An 18,891-nucleotide genomic window follows, 5' to 3' on the forward strand; every position below is an offset into this window, starting at 1 on the left:
TCATGGTCCCCAACACACTTAACAACAACCTAAGAGCACCCATCCCAACACACGCGCACGCGCACACACACACACACACACACTTACCTGCAGCCTAGTCTCCTCATTTACCAACTTTGGTCAAAGGTTCTAGCTGTGGCCACTGTCCCAACCCAAGTCCAAGCTATTTTGAAAAACACCAAGTTCCCTTTCCTAGAAGTGTTTTGGAAGTGTGATGTTCTAGAGTTGCTTCCACCAAAAACAAGGTGATGCTGGTTTCCACACACTTCGGGAGATGGGCTTTGTGTGCACCCTCACAAGATGCTGGAAGGCAGTTACTGTGTCTTACAGACGAGAAAAGAGAGTCTCAGGTGCAGCACCTTCACGAGATCACACCTGGTGATGACAGAGCAGGGATCCCAACCCATAGTCATCTGATCCTGGAGCCCAGGCTTCTTCCTCCCACCAGGCCAGGGTCTCTCCCCAGGTTGACAAGCCGGTAATTCATTCAACCCATCACTGTCTCTGCCCTTCCCCTGAGCCTGGCTCCTGATCCTTCAGAGCAGCTGGAAAAACTCGTTCCCTGCTCCTTACCTCTTTTCTAACAGGATCTCTCTGAGGGGCTTGAGGCCTGTCTAAGGTAACGGAGCCCTTCCCGCTCTAAATGCTGGGGATGCCTTCCCCACTCAAGACAGGTTCTTTTGAAAGTAAAGGACTCTTTTTGTTGAACTTAACACGTTCCCCTGAAACAGCCACCTCTGAGCCTCTCTTTGCTGCTCCTTCTGCAACATGACCCTGCTTCAAACAATGAGAATGTCTTCTTGAAGTCCTGAAACCTGGTCCCATACTTTGGGCTGTCCTGTTGAAACTTTCATCCCTGAATCCCAAACCTCAAGGTTTTTGATTATAAGCACAAAAATATGAAATTTAAATGGACAGCGACAGAGCAGCACTTTGTTAAGCTTCGGTGCCTCTGTGAAACTGAATGTCATGCACCCACTGAAAATGATAGAGATTTCTTTGTGTTGACCAGGGAAGACTCCTCGATGCAGCACTTGGGAAAAGGGTTTTAATACAGCTTGCACGCCCTGAGCCCCCTTATGTAAAAACTCACAGGCTGTAAGTACAGGTCTATGCACAGAATGAGTTTGCTGGGGGTGATTTGCCACATTCCTTTTTTCTACATTGTTTGAATTTTTAAGAGATCTATACTTTTTAAGCCAACAAAATAGGCAAGTTATGGTGCTGAAAAATAAGAGCAATATGTGTACATTATTGAATTTTTTCAATTTCCTGAAGAATAAAGAAAAAAAATAAAATCATACATAAGCTCATCACCCAGAAAGAACCCCCTGTTAATATTCTGGAATATTTTCTCTCAAGCATTTGGATACAAGTTTTACATTGTGGAGATAATTTGACAAATATTTTTTGAACACTTGCTATTCACAAAGCATTTTGCAAAACTCACTTTGTATCTAAAGATACAACAGTGAGTGAGACATAAATGGTATACACACCTTCTACAATGTCATTCCCTGCTCAATCTCCACTTATGATTTTATCGAAATGAAAGATCCCCTTCATTGGATATATCAAGTAAAGGGGCATGTCCTGATTCCTTGTTACTGGAACACATGGGCTGTTTTGATATTGTTCAATAATAAATAATATCACATAAAGTTCAGTGGGCATTTGGGAGGAATACGTTCCTGGAAACAGAATTACTCAGCTAAAGGTCATGAGAAATCTTGAATTTTACAATCATTCACTCATTCCTTCTCATGGCAACCACGGTTCATCAGGCAATTGACTACAATAATTATTCAATTCACAGACAGCAAAATGAAGCAAAGACAGATGTTAAGACGTGTCTGAACAAGGCAGAGCCCAAATGGAGCTCCGAATCCCTGAGGGTGGAATCCCCATACGCGGGCAGACTGTGGGGAGGATCGCAGGGACTGGTGGTGATGCTGTCTTAAATCTGCCTCTCTCCTCGTCTTTGCCACCAGGCTCCACAGAGCAGACTCTGGGGCGCATTCCTCAGCCATCAATGGCCTCCAACCTCTCCTCCTCACTTCCTGCACCCCCTCTCCACTCCCAGTCCAGAGCAGACCTGGGACAGGCAGACAGAGGAGGACAATGGTGCAGACATCAGAGCAAACACAGCCCTTCTCTCTGGAGGCCCTGCTGGTGGCTTCCAGGCAAGAATGTCGACAGAGGTCGGCCCACCCCCTCCCAACCTCCCCCATCAGCCTTGCTCTCTAACCCAGAGTTAAACTGAGTGCCTCCTCTCGAGGGAGAGCCCTCAAGAAGGCAGCCTGTGAGGCAGGCAGAGCTCTCATCAGGCTCCGAGGTCCAGGGCTGCAGCTTAAGAAGTCATTATGGCCACTTGGCCTGACAGACTGGCCTCCACTGTCCCCACTCTCTCCCCTCACCCAGGCGGCCCACCAGGATCGAGCTTCCAACCTGGCCCGGCCACTTCCCCTGGAACCCTCTGCACAGGCTGCTGGAATGAGGCAAGGGGGTCATTTTTCACCAGTGCCTGATTCCTGCAACAGGTGGTCCTTGAATGTTGCCATGGAGACCCCTCCCCAGCAAGCCGCCTGGGAAAAACGGAGAAGCTACTGTGACCTTCAGACCTTTGCAGCCAGAGCGGCCAAATGGGGTGGGCCCTCTGGGGGCAATTCCCAGCCTCGCTTCTCAGGAATAAGTTAGGATGCAGAGCTACCCTGGGCTCCCCAAGGTTCCTGCCACCAGAGCCCACACCTAGCACTTCTCTCTACTGGGCACCTCTGCATGTAGGCTCTGAGCCAACTCTAAGCATACTTCCTTTCATCTCATCACACACAGTAGCCCACGAGATGAAGCATGTTTTCTCCATCTTGCTGATGAGGAAACTGAGGCAGAAATTGGTGACGAAATTTCCCCCGTGCCATGCAGCTCATAAGTAGTGGGGCTGGGACCAAACCATACCCAGGCCACTGCATGTCCAGCTCTTTCCCTTCATCACGAGGTCTTGCACTGCAGAATTCTGTCTATCCCACCCCTCACCTTGAGCAACCAGGCCTTGGATGGGGCTGAGAACAACTTAGATAGGACATCCTGGGGCCCTATGGTAAGACCGTGGACTCTATCCAAGCAACACTGTCAGGTGGCTAAGAGCTCGGGCTTTAAAGCCAGATTATCCGGCTTCAAATTCCTGCTCTACCGTCGCTAGCTGTGTGACCCTGGGCACAAAGTCCAACTTCTCTGTGCCTCAGGTTTCCCATTTGTAAAATGAAGACAATGGTGACACCCACCTCTTAGAGATGTGGTGAGGTTTAAATGAATGACTTGACTACTTCTAAAGCACCAAGAGCAGTGCCTGGCATACATAAATGCTCTCTACATCAATATTGCCTGATGTGATCACTCTTACTCCTCCTGTTGTTGTTTTGTTTCCCACAAGGACCATAGCCCCACTAAAAGGCTGGTGCTGGCCTAGCTGGACCACGCTGAGCAGGGAAGAGCCAGCTGCTCCTGCCCTGCAGAGCCCCAGATGCCGCAGATGTCCTGAGACGATCCTCCCTCTTCCAAAAGTAATGAGTCTGCATCCATCCTTCTCCCTGATCCTTCTTACCAGGAGGAAAGACCCTCCAGTGGCAAATGGCCCTGATTCCCATCTGTTCTTGTGTGGTCTCAACCTGAAAGGAAAACCTCGGTGGTAAAAGATTTTGGAGAAAATCCTCTAAAGCAAAATTACCGAGGAAAAAACAAAAACACACCAGGATTTCTTGAATCCTCTCAGGAAACAAGAATCTGATCCCTAGCGTCTGGGTGTTTGTGATAAACCAAAAGAAACCCTTGGATTTCCTAAAGCTGCAGGAATAAACACCCTGGGCCCCTCTTGGGGTGTTCTGGGGGCTCCTTGAACTTCACAAGCATTTCTCGCGGCGCCAGGGATGGGGGGTGGGGGTGGGGACAGCCACTCCTGGCGCTGGTTCCCCCCACCAAGGGCCAAAATCTACAGTGGTCATGGGGAGGCTCAGCGCCCTCTAAGTTCCCTTCCTGCCAGGTCTCCAAACACTGAACACACGCACTCTGTGAATGAGACAAGCCTCGAGGCTGGGGGACTGTATTCCTTAGTTCCTTTGAAATCCTACCCTGGCCAAATCCACAGACCTGAGTGTCCGTATAGTCAAACGGGAGAACCCAGGGAAGGAAGAATTTCCCTGCCCAGCTGCTGCCCCTACAGCAGCAGAGGGGCCCCTACCCCCACCTGCAGGCGGATGGGCTGCATGGAGCGCCCAGAGTCACAAAAGCAGGCTCCCCTCATTCCCTCTGGCTCCCTTCCAATCTGTTCTCCAGGCCACAGCCAGAGTGATCTTTTCAAGATGCAAATCTGATCATGTCACTCCCCACTTAAGCCCTTCAATGAACCCCCATCGCTCTTGGAATCAAGACAAAATCTCCTTAACATGGACTTCAAGTTCCCATGTGGCCGCCCCCATGTTCCCTGTTCCGATTGGTGCCCTCAGATGGCAGGGCCTTTGAATTTGCCGTTCCCTCTGCCTAAACACTCCCTCCTTCCTCTTTGACTGACTAATTCCTCCCAATTGGTCCAGCCTCCCCACACATGCCCACAGGGCACTCCCTCTGCTCTGCAGCCCCCATCAGGGCGGCAATTTTATATGGGTTTGGGGGGTTCCTTGACTGATGTCTCTACCCTCCCATGAGGGTATAAGCTCCCTGTGGACACAGACGGTCAGTTTTTCCTCATTATTGTATCTCCAGGGCCTAACACAGTACATGCACCTGATACCTGAGAGATGTCTCAGTAGGTATTTCTTGAATGCAAGAATAAATTTGAATTAAAACTGACATATTCCAAATAGCATTGGGTTGGGTGGGTTTTCCATGTTTCTCAGCTCCTTGACTCAAAAAAAAGAAAGAAAGAAAGAAAACTGACACTAATTATGAAATACTCTCCCCAAATGGGCATCCACCAAGGAAAGCTTTACACACAGAGAACACTGCTGTTTCACCAACCGTTCCATAGCCCGCAGGTTAAAGGGCTGATTTTTCCTCAGTCCACTTGTTAGAAAAATACCAGCCCCTGGCTTCAGCCACCCTGCTCCTCCACTTTCAACAACCAGCCCTTCTGTCTCAGGGCCTTTGCTCTCCTCCTCCGCACAAAATCCCACAGCTAGCTCAGCCCACATGTTTTACAGGCCTGAATTCAAATGTCCCTTCCTTTCCACCACCTCCTCGGAGACACTCACTTAGCTCGTCCTCCAGATCTAGACGCGTGTTTAATACAAGGTCCTTTGGTAAAGGCCAGCCTCCCCTGCCAGGCTATGAGAGGCAGAGGCCACATCTGTAAGATATCACCTGTGAGGGTGCCTGGCACACAGTAGGTGTTCACTAAGTAGAACCCAGAAGAACAATCCTGCCCAAGGAGCCTGGCTGCTGCCCGCACATCGCAGCTGAGGCCTGGCACGTACTCCCATCAGCTCCCAGCCTTCCCCATAGTCCTCAAGCCTCAGCGGATCATGACCCAGAGGCTCCCCCAGCCCAGTGGAGCCCATGGGCCTGGCACTAACTCAAGGACTGGGGCTGCCCTCCACCGAGTGGCGAATCAAGAAACCCCAAAGATGAAAAGTCAGGGGCCCTGCACCAGAGCTGGTCTGCTACACAAGCTGGTCGGCCCAGACTCCTGGACTCCCATCTTGTTTCCTTGGCTTGAGGACTAGTGATATCTATGCTATCACAAGCAAGGGGCTCATTTAAGCCTCATAAGAGCACCTGGCTGTGACATAAAGCATTTAAGTAATGGCTCAAGATCAGCCAGCTGGTAGGTAGGTTGAGAATGTAAGAATTTGAACCCTAGCATGTCTGACTCCAGGGCCCAGGTTTTGTTTTTTAACTTTAATCACTATAAAAAACATATAACAAGATTTGTCATTTAACCATTTTTAAGTGCACAGTTCAGTAATGTTAAGTACACTTGCACTGTTGTACGACAGACCTCCAGAACTTTTCCATTCAATGAAACTGAAACTCTATACCTGTTAAACACAAACTCCCCGTTCCTCCCTCCCCCAGCTCCTGACAACCACTTTTGTCTGAGAATTTGACTACTCTGGGTATCTCAGATAAGGAGACCTGGCTTATTTCACAACGTCCTCAGGGTTCATCCATGGCATAGCATATGTCAGAATTTCCTTCCTTTTTAAGGCTGAATAATATTCCATTGCATGTCTACAGGTTCTGTTTATCTATTCATCCATCAGTGGACACTTGGGTTGCTTCCACTCTATTGTGAATAATCCAGCTATGAACATGGGTGTATAAATATCTTTGAGACCCTGCTCTCAATTCTTTTGGGTATATACCCAGACACGAACTTGCTGGATTATATGGTAATTTTATGTTTAACTTCTTGAGGAATCATCATACTGTTATCCACAGCAATTGCCCTGTTTTAAATTCTCAGAAACAACTCAAAAGGGTTCCAATTTCTCCACATCCTCACTGCCACTAGTCATTTCCTGGTTTTTTACAGTAGCTGCCCTAATGGGTGGGAGGTGATCAGGGCTCAGCAATTAATCCCAACTCCATGGTGTATTCTGTTCTGAGGCCCAAAGTGCACCCCAATTCCTTCACTATTGAGGTCCAGTTTTCTTCTTGCCAATGCCATTCTGCCCCGAAACCACAATGAGAAGCCCACACACCACAACGAAGAGTAATCCCCACTCACCACAGCTAGAGAAAGACTGCGCTCAGCAATGAGGACCCAATACAACCAAAAAAATAAGTAAAGTTCAAAAAAATTAAAAACAAACGTATCTATGAGCCTCGAGTCTCAGAGCACCACTTACCAGCTGGCTGTTTTACCCAGGACAGATGGCTCCACCTCTCTGAACCTTCTCCTCATCCACAAAGCAGTGGTTAAGTACAGCTGGGTTTCATCCCCCTTTTCTGGGGGTTCCACCTCCACAAATTCAACCAACCGCAAATCAAAAGTATTTTTTAAAAAATTCCAGAAATTTCCAAAAAGCAACGTCATTTACATTGTATTTACAACTATTTGTATAGTATTTATCTCATATTAGGTATGATAAGTAATCTAGAGATGATTTAAAGTACAGGAGAGGATGTGAGTAGGTGATATGCAGATAGTTCACCTTTTATACAAGGGACTTGAGGGTGGGGGATTTTGGTACCTTGGTGGTGGTGGGTGAGTGTATCTACTGGAACCAGTCCCTCAGGATATTGAGGGAAGATTGTAATGTCTTCCTTCCAGGACGGTTATGAGGAGTGAAAGTGGACGTGAGTAAAGCATCTGGGTCGGAGCCGGCACACAAAGTAAGGGCTGTGGATGGTGACCACCAACGCCGTCACAACGCCCTCCTTGACGCTCTCCATCTCTGCTCTTTGACCTGGCAAAGGTCCATCCCGCCCCCCTCCCCAGGACTCTGCCTCCTTTCCACAGTCGCCTCCCGCTCCCTTTCCCCCCAGGGACTCCAACCCACCAGCCTCTCTGCAAACACCTCTGAGCGGCTTCCCGCGGCGCTCCCGCACTTGTTCTCTCCCGCAGACCGCCTCACCACCTACTCGCTCACCACCATCTGCTTCCGCCTTCCACTTCTCCCGGGAAACCGTTCTGCCCAGCTTTGCCAGTGACCCCCAATCGCAGCCCCTGAGCGTTCCCTGGCCCTCATCCTCAGACAGACCGGCTGCCCTCCACGCAGTTAACCCTCTCCCCCACCCCATCTCCAAACGCCTTCTTCAGTTTGGGCAGTAACCGCGCCGCCCAGGTGGGAATCACAAACGTTGAGTCAGGACCCCGCATTAAATCCAGGATGAAAGCTCTTCTTGTTCCTCCCCAGCTCCCCCCTGGCGGCTCTCCCCTTCCAGCTGCCCTTTGGGCAGTCCTCCTGCCTTCAACAGATGCACTTTCTTCACCAGGAAACCCCAGCACCAATGAGTGTTTCACAGCTCCTCCCACAGCCGAATCACCAAAACGGCCTTTGCCTTTAAGACCTGTTGACTCAACAACTCTGGGACAGGCCTGGGAATCTGCATTGACACCAGCTTCCCAGGATATTCTTTTTTTCCATTGACGTCTCTGTCCCACGGCCCTCATGGATTCCACCACTTCCCCAAGAGACCCTCCCAACTGTCTCTCCAGTCTGAACACTCAACAGAGTCACCTTCCCCTATTTCTACCTCTAGGGTTATTTTTTTCACATAGTTTTTATTGGCAATTCAAACAAAAGAGGAGAAGCCAATTTCACCGCTTCTCCTCAAGGATCAGTCACCCTCCCCAACTTTACTCTGCAAGATCATTCTTCCAGGCTTGGCCATGGGGTCACTCATGATGGTCGCATTTGCTCTTTCTGCACTCTCAGCCTCAGTCCAGGCCTGCCTCCTCTCATGCCCTGGCCTCTACTGTACCCTCCAAACCCTTTGAGGACTATAGTAGATGCCAGCTGCTGCTATAACAAATTACCACTTAAACATAAGACAAATGTATTATCTTACAGTTCTGAGGATTAGAAGTCCAAAATCAATCTCTCTGGGTTAAAGTCAAGATGCTCCCAAGGCTGCAATCCCTTCTGGAGACTTTAGGGGAAAATCCACCCCCTTTCCCTTTTCATCTAGAGGCCGCCTGTATTCTTAGGCTCATGGTCCCTTCACATCAGTCCAATCGCTTGCTTCCATCGTCACATTTCTCCCACTACTGACTCTGACTCTCACTCTCCTGCCTCTCTTTAGGAACACTTGTGATTTTGCTGTATGTGTGCTCAGCTGCTCAGTCATGTCTGATCTTTTGTGACCCTATGTACTGTAGCCCTCCAAGCTCCTCTGTCCATGGGATTCTCCAAGTAAGAATATTGGAGTGGGTTGCCATTTCCTCTTCCATGGGATCTTCCCAACCCAGGGATCAAGTGCACATCTCTTTTGTCTCCAGCATGGGCAGGCAGATTCTTAACCACTTGTGCCACCTGGGAAGTCCATGATTTTGTTGAGCCCTCCCAAATAATCTAAAATCATCTCTTATCTAAAGATCTTCAACTTAATCACATCTGCCCAGTTCCTTTGGCCCAGTAAGGTAACATATTCATAGGTTCCAGTGATTAGAATGTGGACCTCTTAGAGGATCATTATTCAGCCTACCACAATGACCATATTTCCTAAAGCAAAGATCAGGATCATGAAATATCCTACCACCAGGTTTTTAAAAAAAATCATTAAACACATTTTTTTGAACAACTACGATGCACCAGGAGATGGAAATACAAAGATACAGGAGACACAGTCCCTGCCCTCAGGAAACTCAAAACCCAAGGCACCCATCAAGAAAACCACCTTCTTGAAAAGAAATAAGATTATTCTTCCCTACAGAAGAATTACAATTAATAAATTTAGAAGGAATAAGGGAAATAGAAAAGCAAAATTGGATAGTAATGGTTGCAGGCAACATCCATTAATGGATGCTAAAATTAGTAGGTGAGAATTTGAGGACAAAAAGGATATTACATACTCTCAAAGTATCTCCTTCCAAGTATTTAATAATTGCAAATGTAAAAATAATGTTATAGTGGTTAAACCTGGCAGACACCATCTTAACCAAGAGATCAAGAATAACATCACCAGCAATGAGACAGATCGATGTCACCCACCTCTGATAGGATGCTCTGGGAAGAATACATCACCTTGGTAGCATTCTTGACAAAACAGAAAATACCAAACACAAACTGAAGAGCAGTCTACAAAATAAATAACTAGTTATTTTTATAAATGTCAAGATCATAAAGAACAATGAAAGACTTAGGAATTATCACAGATTGAAGGAGACTAAGGAGAAATGACAATTAAATGCAATGTGGGATCCTGGATTGATCCTGTAATAGAAAAAGACATTGGTGGGAAAACTAACGGAATGCAAATAAAGTCTATACCTGAGCTAACTCTAGTGTACCAATGTTAATTTCTTGGTTTTGATCAGGGAATTATGATTAAGAAAGATGTTAACATTAGGGGAAGCTGGATAAAGGGTGTATGGGAATTCTCTCTACTATTTTTGCAAATTTTCTAAAAGTCTAAAATTGCTTTGTTTTCTTCTTTTGTTTTGTTTTATTTTATTATTTGGATGTTCCAGGTCTTAGCTGTGGCTGGCAGGCTCTTTAGTTGCAGCGCTTGGGTCTAGTTCCCTGACCAGGGATTGAACCCAGGCTCCCTGCATTGAGAGCACAGAATCTTAAGCACTGGACCACAAGAAAAGTCCCTAAGATTGTTTTAAAAATAAAAGTGTTTTTTAAGTTTTTTAAAAGAATAAAAACACAGCAGTGATAGAAAATCCACTGTCAGAAATCACAGTCACCATAACCAACTGGTGGGCTGCCGTCTATGGGGTTGCACAGAATCGGACACGACTGAAGCGACTTAGCAGCAGCTGAACATCAAGATAATGTACTAACACTATTACAAATTATAACCCAATGAATAAAATGATAATCTGCAGTCCATACTATTACAAATAAATAACAAACAGATGGAGAAGCTGAAGTTCTTCCTTACAGTAGAATGCCAGGTAATACTAAATGATGGAGTCAGAAATTTCTCATCAGTGGTACTAAAACAAGTGAATGAAAGTTTGATGAGCAGGATATTTACATGACCCCAAAGTATCTGCTGGCCAATTAATTATTAATAACAAGAGAGAAATAGTAACTTTTGAGCAGAGAAGCCAGGAAGACACCAAATTACCAAGTAATCAAAGCTAAAATCACCAATATTGGGACAAATTGACATCATGTGTCTTCTGACATCACCCACTGAGAAGAGCGCAACATTGCTTGTTTAGCATTCCTGGCAAAAATGTGTAACCTGAATGCAATCATGAGAAAAGAGCAGATGAAGCCAAACTGAGGGGCATTCTACAAAATAACTGGCCAGTATTCTTCCAAAATGTCAAGGTCGAAAAAAAGAAAGGCTAAGGAACTGGTCCAAATTAAAAGAGACTAAAGAACCATGACAAGCAGATGCCCTGTGGGATCCTGGACAGGATTCTGAACCTAGACAAAAAAAAGAAAGAAACAGCTACGAGAGACATTATTGGTACAATTGATGAAATTCTAACGTGAACCATGGAGTAGATTATAATATTGTACCAATGTTAAATTTTCTGATTTTCATAGCCTTACTGTCCTTAGAAAAATACACACTGAAATATTTAGCAGAAAAAACTTATGCCTCCAATCTACTCTTAAATGGTTCAGGGAAAACAAAGTGTGTGTGTGTGTGTGTGTGTGTGTGTGTGTGTGTGTGTGTGTGTGTGTAACATAAGATAAAGCAAAGTGGGCAAAACACAAACAACTGAGTCTGGATAAGGGATATTCTTTTGTTGCAACTCTTTGGTGTTTGAAATTATAACAAAATTAAAAATTACAATGAACCAAGGAATCTTTTTGGGTGATGGAAATATTTCAAAATTGGGCCATGGTGATGTTTGCACAACTCTGTAGATTTACTGAACATCACTGAATAGTAAAATAATAATATAAAATTTTACACACACACAACCTCTGATGGCTCCCCATTCCCGTGGCCTGTGCCCACCTGTTACTTCAGTCTCCCCCCTCAGAACTCACCTACACAAGCGTTCACCCCGTCACCTGAGTCTGCTCCTCACTCTCCTTCCCAAACGTACGGCACTCACCTCTGGATGCCCCAGACTCCCTTGCCCTGGCTTCACCGCTCGCCCACCTAATTCCTGCCCAACCTTCAAGGCCCGGTTCAAATCCCACCTCCTGCAGGGCTCCATCTCCTCCTCTATGTCTCACTCCCATCTCCTCATCTCTAACATCCATGGAGTACTTTCTACATGTCAACATTATTCTAACTATCTTACATGCACTATTTCATCTGAAGTCACGGCCCTACAAGGTAAGTGCTCCCATCTTACAGGTAAGGAAATTGAGTCACTCGTGAGCTGGCCGAGTTTTCTCAAGTGGTAGCTGACAAAGCCAGGATTCAAACCAGACCATTCTCACACCCAAGGCTGCCCTGGTCGCCTGCTGTGCTCTGCGTCCTGCATCCCTGTGAGCATCCTTACACATCTATTCTTTCACAGACAGACCTTTCTCCAGCCTCCAGGCTGCAAGCTCCCGGAGGAGCGGGTCTGTACCCTGGACCTCTGCAGACACTCTGCACACGGCAGGTGCCCAACAGCTGTTTGTCCGCCGCAGGCTGGGATCCAGAAAGAAGAGGAGGGGGTCTCGAGCTCAAAAAGAGGAGCCAATTCTCCACCCCGAGCACATCCCAGCTCCCTGGCTACTGCCCAAGGCCCGGCCGTCATCTGCTCTGGGTAATAAGTATTTGTATGGCGATAATTACAGCATTTGGGAAGAAAATCCCATTAAGCAAGAGCCCTGCCGAGCTGCTAATGCCGGCACAGAACTGGAGGCGGCAACTCCGCCAAGCTCCCGTCTGCTCCCAATAATGTGGGGGCTGCCTGTCCCCGCCTGCCGCCCGTCAGCCAGCCCCCAAAGAGCACGGCCACCCCCACTGGCAGCCTTGGGCAGCCTGGGCCACCACAGCCAGCCTCCTGCCTCAGAGAGGGGGCACCACAGAAGGGGCAGCCCAGTCTCCATGTCCATCAGTGTTCCCTGGGGATCCAGAGCCCCCGGAGGGTGCCTGATGAGAGAGTAGGGCTGTGCCGGGATCCAGCATTGAGTGGTGCCCAAGTTCCTTTCACGGCCCTGCAATTCTCTGTCACCTCAATAACAATAATACTACTACCGTTTATTGGGCACTTGCTGTCCGCCAGACCCACTGCAAAGTGCTTCTCCCAGCATCACCACATTCAATCCTCAGGACCACCCTCTGGAGCAGGTCCTGTCATCACCCCCATCTTATGGGCGAGGAAATGGAAGTCTCCGAAGTCACACTTATCCCAGTTTGCAATTACGTGATTCTTCTCATATTGTGTCATTCATCTCCATCTCCCCTGCTGGACTAAATTCGGAGAGAGAGGGGTGGTTTCAATTTCCAGCACCATGCAGACATTCAAGAGACAGCTATCTGTTGAGTGAGTGAATTAAACCCCATAACCTGCCCACAGTCCCCACAGCTGCTGAATGGCAGAGAGGGGCTAAACAGCTAAGCAGTCTGGCCTCAGAGCTGTCCACCCTGCAGAGAGGCCCTGCAGGACACTAACCTGCACCCCAAATCCTAAGGGACATGGGGTGGCCCAGGGAAGGAGCAGTCTGAGAGTCAGAATCCAGCGTACAGCCTGGCCAACACTCAAATGTTTGTCTCCTCCTACACTCTCTCCTGCCCCACCTGAACCCTCAAGCCTTCAGCCTGAGCTTCTCCAGTAATAAAAATAACAATCACCTCGCCTAATGTTTGAATCACAAAGCATTTTCACACACGTAGAGTAGTAGAGTAAGCGAAGTCTGGTAAAAGCCCAGAGGTAGCAGGTGTCACTCTCCCCAGAGGCAGAAGGGCGGTAGGACACCCTCCATGTGCCAAGTGAGCCTGCAGGTCCTCTATATGCATGCTCTCACTTAATCCTCACCATCGACCGACAGCGGTCACCCCCTTTTACAGATGGGGAAACCGAGTCTCAGGTCCGATGGAGTGGCAGCACCCAGGCAGCACCACCAGTCACTCAGAGCCCAGCAACAAGCCCAGCACATCTGCTACCACAGACATGAGCCTTACCAGATGCCAAAGTCTCCTGAACACCGTGGCTCTCCAGTCCAGGAGCCCTGCCCAGACAGCCCAGGCCCCAGAGGCAGACAGGGCTCCTATCTGGCCCTCTGAGCCCCCTCACTGCAGCCACCACCCAATCACTATTTGGAATTCCAAATAGTCTCCCAGACAATCAGCCTGAAGGTGCCCTGGGCAGTCTTCCTTGGTCACAACCACCCACCCCCATTGAAGGAGGCTCCAGACACAGGCAGCTAAACTGGGAGAAGGCAAGGGCCTCCCAGGCCTTGGCAACTGGCAGGGATCTAGGGCAGTGGATGGACTGGCTAGGAGGCAAGGGAACTTATCGAGGAAGGCAGGAACATAGACCCCCAGGGCCCAAAGAGCAGGGAAAAGTGCTCGACCTGGAGGAAAACAGAAGTCAGCAGGCCTTCCCAGGGCCCTCTCTCCATCCTCAAGCCTCTCTCCTCTCTGCGCCCTACACCCACAAGGAGCATCAGTGGCAAGCCTGGAATACAAGTGTCCAAGGTCAAAGGGAGAAGTGGGGTCCATGCACACTGTCTGAAACACTCTAGTCCAAGAGAATTTTTTTAATTTAAAAAAAAAAAAAAAAAAACCCCAACTGAAAGCCAAGGTCCTTGAGTGGAAGAAAAAACAATAGTGGCCATAACAGGGTCCCTCTGAGTCTGGGTCCTATAAAGAGACAAGCTCCCAGGCCTCCTCCACCATACCCCCAACCTTGCCCTGGATTTCAGTTGTTCCTCTGCAGTGAATTATTCAGCATCCCTTCCCCACCAGCCCAACCGGCCCACAGACCCTCTCGCTGAACCCATTTCCTCAACAGCTCTGGAGCCTGCTCAGCCTCTTCCCAGAAGTCCCTGCAGCAAACCAATTTCTTCCCACATGAGGAGACAGGCTGGACCCCGAGGTATGGAATACATGATCATAAAGTTGCTGGGCTGCACAGGCTGCTGGAGAAACTACCCGGAGGACAAAAGACAAACGAATGCACAGCTGTGGTCTATAAAAATTTCACAGCCTCGGAAGAAGCCGCTGTTTCGGGCTCTGATACTGCATGACACCCATATTGATTAGACAGAGCATTTGCCACAGTTATTTTGAGTCTGCCCAAGGCCTCTTTTCAGGATGTGCTTTTCCTCTTCAAATGGCTCTTTTGCGGCCTATCTGTTGAAAATGCAGACTCCCTCAGGTTTCACAGCCTTTCCCACTCTGAGAAGTCATGCACATAGCAAGGTTCAGACCTGACAACTCAGTCCTGGGTCCCAACCCTGAAGTCTCTAAAGGAAAAATCCAGATAGAGATAGGCCTTCCTGACCCTTCCCAACCTCAAGTCCCATCACATCCCCCTGGACACGGCATGTTTCAGCCCCGGAGCAAAGCTGGTCTGTTTGCCCAGCAGACCGGGCACACTCACATTTGTAGGCCTTTTGCTCATGCATTCCCTGTCCAGGCCACCTGCCCCTCCCCTTGGCAAAATCTGACCCAATCACTGTGTGTCCCAAGGTACCCTCATATAACAGTCTCTCCTCTGAGAACCTCCTTCACCTGAGAAAAGGCCTTCTAATCCCAAAGCTTCCCCCATGACCCCACTCTGCTGCCAGAGTTTACAGTTCCGTGTCCCCTTCCCCGTCCTCTCAACAGTACATCCCTTGAGGGCAGGGGCTTGCTCACTCCCAGCTGGAGCCTCAACACCCACGGCAGCTACTGGCTCCCTAAATGTTTGCTGACTTCAGTAACAAGACTCTTCTCCGGAAACTATCATAATGAAGATGGCTTTCATTTAGCAGGCCTCACAATGTACCAAGCACTTCCTACACATTATCTTCAGTCCTCACAAGAACAAGAGACCTTATGTATCAACAGCCTCCTTTTCCTGATAGAAAACAACAAGGCTCAGAGAAGTTAAGTAATTTGCCCAAGGTCACACAGCAAATGACTGACTTTACACCAGGAAATTTCACTTACATCTCATTCTGATTTGCAAGAATACAAGAGTTCATAAAAGTTAAAACAGACCTTGTCCTCAAAACTAAAGGAGAGCAAGAAAGGAGACGACTTCAAGATTCAAACCCAAAAGCAAAGGAGAGGGGCTAAAATTCTCAGACCTAGGCTGCTTCCAGGGTAACAGCTACAGGAGAAATGCCCCAAGGACAAGGAAAAGAAACAGAGAGGAGGTCCAGAGGGAACAGGTGTGGAGGGTGACCCTGCAGCCTTGGGGATCCTCTAGACAGATTTCTGACCTTCTGTTCCTCTCCAGGACCACACAGGATCCCCAAGGAATTTCAGTTTGTTCTAGCCTCTCCTGAAGCAGTATCTTTCCCCAGCATCACAACACACACACACACACACACACTTGCATTGATTCCCATCTAGATTGCATCTAGATTGCAAATTCTCTGAACCCTCCACGGAAATTTTTCAGTCTCAGCCAATGTGCTCATTGCTGACCTTGGTACAGAGTTTGATCCAGGAGACCATTCTCCCCAGGGTCAGATTTCTGCCTCTGACCAGCTGGGAGTCATGAAAATATGCTCAAAAGTTCCCAAGAGCCACTGCAGGGGCCCAGGAGTGTGAGAAGGAGAAGGCGGGTTTCAAAGGGGCTGGCAGCCTCCTCCCAAGTCCAGTTCAAAAATCTCCCAAGGCAGCCACCTCTACAAGCAGCACAAAGGCCCCGCATGAGACCAAAAATCTACACACACAGCCCATGGACATGGAGATTCTTCCAGCTTCGTGCGAATGACTGAGGTGACCCCACAGATCCCAGGAATTCACACACACACACATTCTGCAAGAGAATTGGGGAAAACAAATTATATAGGTCTATAAACACACATGCAAGCTAACCACATACACACATGCTAACCACTCACACACTACAAAGCTCAGCCAGTCTAGAAAGGGCTGAGTTTTCTCAAGAATTTACAAGTGGGAGACAAGAGAGGCTAAGAGAAATATTTTTTTTATGACTTGTCATGGTCAACATCTTTAACCTCATGTCTCCCACTCCTAGTTCCTGACCTCTCAGCATTATTCACGGACTCCTGGTCCAGGTCACATCTACCCCTTTCTGGGTGCTGAATATAACATATCCCAAGCCTCAAACCCCAATTCCTCAAGTCCATTGTCTGTGTTGGGGATGGCTGGATGTGTGGTAGGGGACCATGCCTTCCACCTGCAAGGGAAAAATTCTAAAGGCTCTGGGGCAAACAATGGGGAGCGATGCGGGGAGGGGGGCGGGTGGTGGAGGACTAGAAACTTCAACTCCATCCCCTCCTGCTGCCCATCAGCAACCTGCAAGCCCTCAGAACCCAAAGGCACACCTTCCACTCAGAACACAGACGGAGCCCCATGTGCCCAGAAGGAGCCACGGTGCCTGGTGAGCAGGAGGCACGTCCCTCCTGGGGCCAGCAAGGCTTTCTGGCACCAATTCATAGGCACCCTGGAGACACCAAGTGCTGGCGCAGTGGGAAGGCCTGTGATACTGAACGCAGGGTGCAGGTGTGAGGATGGGAGCCGACAGCCCCACAAGGGCCCTTCGAATCCCAAGAAAGGGAAACAGCAGCGCTCCTGGCTCCTGGCCCCTGGCAGGCACCGACTCCTTTATTCGCTGCAGAGCCCAGGCCCCGACGGTCTTGCCCCCATCTTTGGCCCTGAATAGCGTCGGGGTGGGAAGGCAACCTCCGGCATGCCCGCGGGCTAAGGATGGGGGCCATACTCACAGGCGCTCCGTGTTCCGCGGGATGTTCTTGGGGACGGCCCGCAGCCCGGTGCCGTGGCAATCCACCGTGGTGCCAGCGCAGGTGCAGAGGGCGGGGCACCCCGTGGCACCCAGGCGCCACGCGGCTGCCCACAGCAGCAGCCAGAGCGCGGGCCGGACGAGCAACGCCGAGGGCCCCCTCGGGGGTGTCAGCGCCATGGTGCCCTCACCGCGTCCCGCTTCCGTGCCAGACGGCGGCAGCCGCTCACCATCCCCGTCCGGGGTGGCCTCCAGGTGCAGTCCCGGGGCAGAGCCACCGAGGAGACCGTGAGCTTGTACGCTGCGCCCTTGCGGACTGGGTGGCACCTTGCTCCTCCAAGCGCCGGCGCCTGTGCGCGGACGGAGGGAGCGCGCCTTGGGCGGAGGGCGCTCGGCTCCTCTCGGTTTCTCGCTGGCTGCGTCTCCCTCCCTCCCTCCCTCCAGCTCCCAACTGACTGCTGCGAGGAGGAAAATGGGCTGGCCCCGCGCGCGCACGCACCCCGCGCACACACACATACACACACACACTCACACCCGCACGCTCGCTCCCACCCGGCAGTCATCCATCAATCGAAAAGCACACAACCAGAGCCAGACTCCTCCCCGCACTCCTCCCACGCCCCCTCCCCGCCCCCGCCTCCCGACGACCACTCGCCGGCCGCTGCGAGCGGGCTCAGTTTCAAAGGTGGAACATCCGAGAGCGGGCAGGGGCTGCGGGGGAGTGGGGGGCCCACAGTTGGACCTGTCACGTCCCGACCAGCTCTACACACACACACACACACACACACACACACACACACACGCCGAGGATGCACACACTTGGACGCAGGCACCCGGCACCCGCAGCCGCAGCTGCTGGTCCGAGTTGGGGGAGGGGATCTTCTTTTGCAGCCTGGACCCCTTTCCCCAGGCGACAGCCAAGCTTTCCCCGACGGCAGAAACGGCTCTAGGGCCCCACCAGACTTGCTTTTTCAATTCTTGGTGAAAGGACGCTCCCGAGCACCTGGTGACCTCTCTGAGTCACCTACATCACTTAGCCTGGGACCTTAAGGATGGAACAGGAGCACCAGGCTGTGTGTGTGGGGATGGGGGGGTTCGGGGAGGGGGGGGGCGGTTGGCAGTGCACATACACCAAAGGCCAAGCAAGTTTCCTCCCCTCCCTCAACACATTCTCTGACAAGATGGCAGCAACCCCACTTCTCCAAGGGGAGTGCAGAAGTTAACTCCCCCCAGAATAGAGTGACCCTGATTGGCACTGCTGGGAGATGTTTTTGCCCATTAGGCAATGCTGGCTTCCCAAAATATCAATGGGGGTTGGAAATCCTGCAAATACCTTACACCAGGTTCCTCCATTGTGAAGACAGTTGAAAATGATCCTGTCATGGAAGGATCGCTGTAAGACCAGTGTGAATCCGGGTGTGAACAGGAAATCCAAGTGGAGAGAGAAT

At 49.7% G+C, this 18,891-nt stretch overlaps 1 protein-coding gene across 1 annotated transcript in view; it reads right to left on the reverse strand.

Annotated features, from left to right (window-relative positions):
• Positions 1-17,623, reverse strand: part of SLIT1 (slit guidance ligand 1) — a 164,649-nt gene extending 147,026 nt beyond the window's left edge. Inside the window, exon 1 of the mRNA XM_061163120.1 lies at positions 17,427-17,623. Within this exon, the coding sequence (XP_061019103.1) occupies positions 17,427-17,623 (197 nt within the window). The remainder of the gene's footprint in view (positions 1-17,426) is intronic.
• Positions 17,624-18,891: the final 1,268 nt, after the last annotated feature.

Source organism: Dama dama, chromosome 15 (assembly GCF_033118175.1).
Source record: "Dama dama isolate Ldn47 chromosome 15, ASM3311817v1, whole genome shotgun sequence".
Taxonomy (NCBI): Eukaryota; Metazoa; Chordata; class Mammalia; order Artiodactyla; family Cervidae; genus Dama; species Dama dama.